Source organism: Bidens hawaiensis, unplaced genomic scaffold, assembly GCF_021521415.1.
Source record: "Bidens hawaiensis isolate Kalapana, Puna unplaced genomic scaffold, B.hawaiensis_p1.1 tig00030814_1, whole genome shotgun sequence".
In the NCBI taxonomy this organism is placed as follows: Eukaryota; Viridiplantae; Streptophyta; class Magnoliopsida; order Asterales; family Asteraceae; genus Bidens; species Bidens hawaiensis.
In genome coordinates, this window is record NW_027495158.1 from 92,637 (window position 1) to 99,905 (window position 7,269).

General features: G+C 34.9%; 1 protein-coding gene and 1 pseudogene across 1 annotated transcript; one reads left to right on the forward strand and one right to left on the reverse strand.

Moving 5' to 3' along the window:
• Nucleotides 1-575: 575 nt before the first annotated feature.
• LOC143581157 (F-box/kelch-repeat protein At3g23880-like) lies at nucleotides 576-1,720 on the reverse strand (annotated as a pseudogene).
• Nucleotides 1,721-4,185: 2,465 nt separating this feature from the next.
• LOC143581158 (F-box/kelch-repeat protein At3g23880-like) lies at nucleotides 4,186-5,740 on the forward strand. The gene is made up of 2 exons (XM_077063999.1): nucleotides 4,186-4,868; nucleotides 4,938-5,740. The coding sequence occupies exons 1-2, from the start codon at nucleotides 4,525-4,527 to the stop codon at nucleotides 5,722-5,724; spliced, it is 1,131 nt and encodes a 376-aa protein (XP_076920114.1). The 5' UTR covers nucleotides 4,186-4,524; the 3' UTR covers nucleotides 5,725-5,740.
• Nucleotides 5,741-7,269: the final 1,529 nt, after the last annotated feature.

Consider the following 7,269-nt stretch of genomic DNA (forward strand, 5'->3'; position numbering starts at 1 on the left):
GATCTGTAGGTATTGCTATACGATTTATAAGCTTAAAACGCAGGAGGTCATGAGGGCTCGTTATATTACATATAAACTCACATTACTCTTATACATTCATTTTGTTGATACAAAGGCATCACTTAAATGACTGAAGGGGAGCAAATCAAAGTCTGTAAGTTAACCGACACAATGTTTAACTCCACAAGATTTGCACAAATTATCATTTAACTCCATGGACGTACAATGTTTAACGTCATAAGATTTCAGTTGACAATCGAATGATAAATTAAATAGATGCATCTAAGCAAATACTATAGATATTGCAACAAAAGATCCACTTGTACTCAAATGTTATGCATAGATTTAAACCACATGTACGAAGAGAGATATATAAATACTAGAATTATAATTTATCTCGAAACATAAAAGTTCTAACTTTAAGACAAACTAAATAAAAAAGGTAAAGGAAACCAGCATCCAAATGACGGGACTTTAAACAAAAATAAAAAGATAACATATCCGGGCATTTAACTTTTCAAGAACCTTAAACGATGCGCGCCTTAATTTATTCATTTCAACCTAAAGTTACCTTCTCAGTGATCGAGCAAAAGTAGTGTTTCCATATAGGGAAGAGAATGGTATGAAATTCCGTTCCCAGAGATACCACCAAACATAGGTGTTCGAAATGGAGTTCATGAACAAAGATATCATGTGCATTGTCATCGGCTCTCTTTACAAATATAGGTTCATTATTTGCCCTAACTCCAAGCACCTGTATTATTGATGCATCTGGTGAATTTATGGTAAATAGCTTTGTAAACAAGTTTGGAACACCATGCTCCATCATCCATACACCATAAACTAGTTTCCCAGCCTCTTTAACTGCTTTAACGACAACAAGAGACTCCTTTAGCTTAGATAAGACAACATTATAGTAACTGGCACACACTATAGTATCAGGGAGATCGAGTGATATTTCCATAAATCTTTCACGTGTCATATCGAATGACACAATCATATAAGACCACAAATCCATCGTTCTGATATTAGGACGATGATCAACTGCAAGCCAGTAAATAAACTCGTCTACCACAACTTGATGCTGCATCAATTGAATTGTGTTACGGGGATGATTGACTGTAGGTACACTTCTCCAAGCCCGTGTGCTCAACGTATAAACCCCAACTTGCCACGGGGAGAAAATTGTGTCGCCCAAGGTTGACAAAATGTGACTAAAGTTAATCTTGACAATCTTCGGATCAGTAGTGCAAGGACAAACCCCAAATCCAATAAACGTCTGACCATTGTCCAGATCTGACACATCAGGCACACTCAGAGCAACCGATTTTCTAATGGAAGGATTCCAAAGAACAAACTTAATAACATTTCCAGGCTTATTTGGATCTCCATGACTGTGCAAAGAGAACACGCCTTGAGAGCTACCTAGTATTATTGGCATGCTAACTCCGGGTATGGGAGTAGTCAGGGAAACCTTAGGCTGCGGGAAGGTATCCTCATCAACTATCGAAACATATTTTGTTTCAAAATTTTCTAGTTCAAGGTAACTCACTAAAAGGTGTTTCTGGTGAGTTTGGTTGACGCTGTAATCAACGACAAACTTAGAACTATCGATCAACGACTTCCACGTTTTCGAAACAGTCCTGAACTGCATCAGTGACTTCGTCGGAAGCCTTTTCATGATTTCTGCTTGAATTGAAAAAGGCATGTAGTCTGACATATTGATTTTGAGACTAGCTTGCTGAAACATAAAGATGTTATTAGCTAGATTGTTGTAGGCTACATATGTTGATCATTAACGAAACGTACCTAAATTCGCCGATCGGTAGATATATGAATTGATTTGGATCTCTTACAACAACCAATTCAGGGTTTGAAGTTTGAGCAATGAAGTGAATTTGTGGGTTTAGACTACGAACAATATAGCCGTTTGACCAAATTTGCTGATGTTGTTAACTGGCTTCATATATGAGTGTATGGGCCCATCTAAACATTAGCCCATTTCTTTAACTTACTAGTTATATATATACAGCATATTAACTGAATTTAACACTTATCTTATCCCAATTTAACCAAGTTAGCCTTTTTATTTTTAAACCATTGAGGTCAAAGTCTAATTTTTATTAAGTTGGGGTAGATCATAAGTAGTTGAAATCGTTAAGAAAAAATTCATTTTGGATCGGATATTCATTGGTAAGATTGGATATTCACTTTTTTGGAACGGATTTGGCAGAACATATATTTTTTAGAGACCTAAAGTATAGATCAGATATCCGATGGCGGGGTAAACTGCAGCTCTTGGAAGCTTACATCTCACATCGTTTACATCATAACCGTTGCTCAGATTCACTGTCTTCATCACTTCTTTACCCAAACCTTACTTTTATTTTTCGCATAAAATTTTATCATCCAAAGTTCGATCCGATACATTTTTAACCTATATTTACATGTAAAAAAACATTACGAGCCTTAATTTTCGTTTTTATTTTATCTAGCAACTTCATTATACTAGATTTTTTTTTGACTTTTTAGCCATTTTTAAATTCCAATTCCAATTCCATACCCTTAACTAGAGGTGCATAAATCGGGTGGAATTGGTTTCGGGTATGATCGAGTATTGGAAAATCGGGTATTGAGAGAAATCGGATAGGGTTCGGGTAGGGTATTGAGGAGAAAAACTCAACCCTATGTACCCGGGTAGGGTATGATCGGGTTTGGGTATTGGAACCGGGCACGACCGGGTATTAATACCCGGTTTTGAATTTGTAATTTTTTTATACATTTTTTATATTGTTTAAAATTTAAATTTGCTTTGTAATTTATAAAAATAACTAAACTATATTACAAAAACCATAAATCCACTTAATTACAAATTATTTACTTAGTATTATGCATTTTACAAAAACTTAAACATAAAAGTTGTGAAGTATCTATACTATATATAATAAATCAAACAAGACAAATTAAGACACTCATTTTTAAGTAAATTACAACTTTTAAAGTTTAAAGTACACCTTATTTAGCATGTAAGAGAGAGACAAACTTATCCACTACAAATTATGTCTTGAAATAGTTACAACATTGCCCCCTCAACTATAATCAACTTTTGTAAATATTAGAAATAGTTACTACTTTGGACCTTTATCTTTCCCTATACATTCATTTTAATTTTAATTGTAAATAACTTCCCACCAACGATTTTACAACGGCCATAACTTTTTCATACGTTAATATTTTTTATAAAAAATTACGCTATCAAAATGAGCATTTTATTGTCTTTAATTTGGGTATGGTATTGCTATAATTTTTCAAATAAAAAAATTAACATATTATGTACGGGCGTTCACAATTCGGTTTTAACGGTTTCTAAGTTATACCGTTGGTTCGATTATTTGTTATTGAGAACCGAAATTGAACCGTAGAAACTTTAAACTGAATCGTTACTATTGGTTTTGGTTTCATGCATTGAGCCTTAATAATAAGTTTACCGTTAGTCCGGTTTTATATGGCCAAATTTCTGTATAAACCACAAACCAAACTGTTTGCTATGGTTTGAACATTCGGGAACCGGCTGACCAAAGTGATGATTGGTTCAAACGTTTTCAAAGTTTCAAACGAACATGATTACTATGATTTTTTTTCCCGCCGCATCGCGCGGGCACCTGTCTAGTACAAAAAAATACACTATAAAAACTCATGTATTATTTCGGGTATTAGAAAAATGGTATCGGGTATCGAGTATAACCGGGCATGGGTATAGGGTATGACCGGGTCTGGGTATTTACGGGTATAGATCGGGTACGGTTCCGGGTACGGGTATTGACCTCAAAATACACCCTATCCATACCCTACGGGTAGGGCCGGTTCCGGTTTCGGAATACCCGGGTATAAAAAAACCGGTTCCGGGTATTTTTTTCAGGTCCGGTTCCGGGTACGGATTTTTTTTCACCTCTACCCTTAATCTAAGCCAAATTACAACTCCTTAAAAGACCTCTTGATTTATATTACTTTCTCATGTTATTTGGTGCAAATTTTTTTTTATAATATTAATTGTTATGTAAGTATATTATTTTTAATTAAAGTCGAAACATAGATATTACATCAAAGTGAATGATAACTTATACACCTATACGGCGAACCTTTGAGTGAAACATATCTGTAACGTTTGGGATTATTATTATTCCCTTATTTTATGCATATGAAAATTAAAGTATATATAAAATTTATGGGCTACGTACAGTTTACATGGGCCTACACACTAAAATCACTAAACACAAAAATGAAACCCACTTGGTAATCGATATATAACTAGTTGGTATATAGCACTGACAAATTTGTGCAAATGACTATATATTGAAACCCTAAATTGGCGCAGACGACTTCACTCCATCCTCAAACTTAAAACCCTGATTTCATCTAATTTAGGTACGTTTCAATTTGTCAATTGATCAAAAAAATTAGCCTACAACAATCTATTTTATAACAATATTAGATCTTTATATTTCAGCTACTCCCATAATCAAAATGTCCGACTACATACCATTGTCAATCCAAGAAGAGATCATGAAAAGGCTTCCAACAAAATCTTTGATGCAGTTCAGGACCGTTTCGAAAGCGTGGAAGTCTTTGATCGATAGGTCTAAGTTTGTCATTGATTACAGCGTCAACCACACTCACCAGCAACACCTTTTAGTAAGTCACCTTGCAGTAGAGAATTTTGAGACAAAACATGTTTCGATTGTTGACGATGATACCTTCCCGCATAACAAGTTCTCCCTGACTACTCCCGTACCCGAACTTAGCATGCTAAAAATACTAGGTAGCTCTCACGGCTTGTTCTGCTTATACTCTAAAGGTCACAATCGAAGTTTTATATAATTTACTATAAAACGATTACAATAAAGTGGCAGGCAAACGGGCAACAAGCTGCGCCGCAAAAGAAACAAGCCCACGGCTGTTCTTTGGAATCCATCAATTAGAAAATCGGTTGCGATCGATGTTTTAGGTTCAGCCACTAATACTATTATTGGTTTTGGGGTCTGTCCTCACACTATTGATCCTACGCTTGTTAAGATTCAATATAATTATGCTTTGTCGAACATGGATCCGGATACTATAGCATTTTCCCCTTGGCAAGTTGAGGTATATAATTTAAGCTCACGGGCTTGGAGAAGTATACCTACCATAAATCAACTGCATAACACAACAGATTTCAATGAGAAGCATGTAGGTTTAGATGGGTCTATTTACTGGCTTGCGGTTGATGGTAGTACTATGAGCATGATGCCACCTACATTTTTTCTGGGGTATAATCTGATCATATCATTTGACTTGACAAGTGAAGAATTTGTGGAAGTATCACTCCCTGATACTTTAGCTCGTAGTTGCCACAGCTTGGCTATATCTAAGCTAAAAGAGTCTCTCGTTGTGGTTGATGTAGTTAACGATGCAAATAAACTAGTTTATGGTGTATGGATGATGGAACATGGGGTTCCAAACTCGTTTACAAAGCTATATACCATAAACTCACCAGATGCGTCAATAGGTGCGGTGCTTGGATTTAGGAGGAATAATGAACCAGTATTTTCAATGGCATCCGACACAGAAGATGTCGATGTTCATGAAGTCCACTCGGAAGACCTAAGTTATGCTAGGATTTCAGGGAATGCATATTTAGTGTCTGCAGGTACATACATGGAAACACTACTTTTGCAAGATCAGTGAGATGGAAATTTGAGGCGTGGATCTAATTAGAACAACCAACTCTTGAAGCAGGCGATCTTAGATTGGAGTTGAAATGAAGTTGCAGCGTATGCCGGTTAAGGTAAGTGAAAAGTTACATGTAGAATGATTTGTTATATTATGTATGTTGTTCAAACTCTCACAGTCTGGATGTTGGTTTGCTTTCGTGTGTTGAAGATAAATACATGATATTTCAGGATTTTCATCTTTTAATCTTTTATTGCAATATATATATGGTATGTGCTTTGTTTTGTTATTCATTTGATTGCCAATTCCAAAGCTGATTTAATGCATGAAATGTATTTGGAAGTTCTAAACGATTTGATTATCAATTTCGGTAGTAATCCTTTTCCATTTTACGTGGTGTTGTTATGAGTACTGAAATCCGCTTTCAAAAAATGGAGACAAATATCCTCACCTAAACACATGCCGCCTCCTTATTCCTAAGTTTTTTAGGTAAACATCGTTTTTTGTTCATACTTTAACAAGATGCGCTAAGCATTATACGTCTTGCCTGGCAGGAGGAATGCATTTGAATGTCTTAGCTCATTTAATTATCATCTCCTTAAGTAAAATAAGCTGGTTAAGTAATATATTGAAATGAATGATTTCTTATATGTAGGTTGAACTGTCAATGTTTCCTAGCTTGCTCGTTTATTTTGAATGGTATAAATAAAACTGAAGATGATAATATAATGAACGTTTTATTTTTTATTTTAAAAAGTGTTTTATATGAAGATATTCAACTATCTAATATATTTACACGCACGTAATTGGTGAAAATATAGGTTTTAGTTAGTATTGTTATTGGCGGAAACAAAAGTATATTTTGGTTATGTTGGGTTTAATTGATTTAAGTTTTTTTATATGTTTTGGTGATATGATAGACCTAAACCTCTCCGAGGACATGGTTGAGGATAGACATGATTTGATAGACCTAAACCTCTCCGAGGACATGGTTGAGGATAGGAATTCGTGGAGAAGTAGAATTAAAGTTAAGGATTTTTAGAGAGAATTAAATACCTTAGGGCTTAGACTTAACTTATTTAGGTCACATACCATAATGGTATTTCCCTTACATATTTTATTATTATTATTATTAGCTTTTATATTGCGGTTAAACTGTGACCTTTTTATTAATATTATTATAATTAGTAGTAGTTTTTTATATAACTGTTAAACTTTGATTTCCTTTTTTTTGCTTCATACACATGTTCTTAGAGCCGAGGGTCTCTCTGGAAGCCACCTCTTTATCCCTTTGGATAGAGGTACGGTGTGCCTACATCCCACCCTCCCCAGGGTGGGATTTTACTGGGTATGATTGATTGATTGATTGATATGTTTTGGTGATATTAGGTTTAATTTTCTCTGATTGTAAGGGTAACAGATCTGATTCGGTTGAGTGTCAATTCAATGCAAGTTCTAGAATTACTCCCATTCGATCTGTGTATCAAAATATTCTTAAAATTCGCAGTTAAGAGGATACTTTTTCACTAATGTCAATTTTTGCTGTGTTTAAAACTCTTA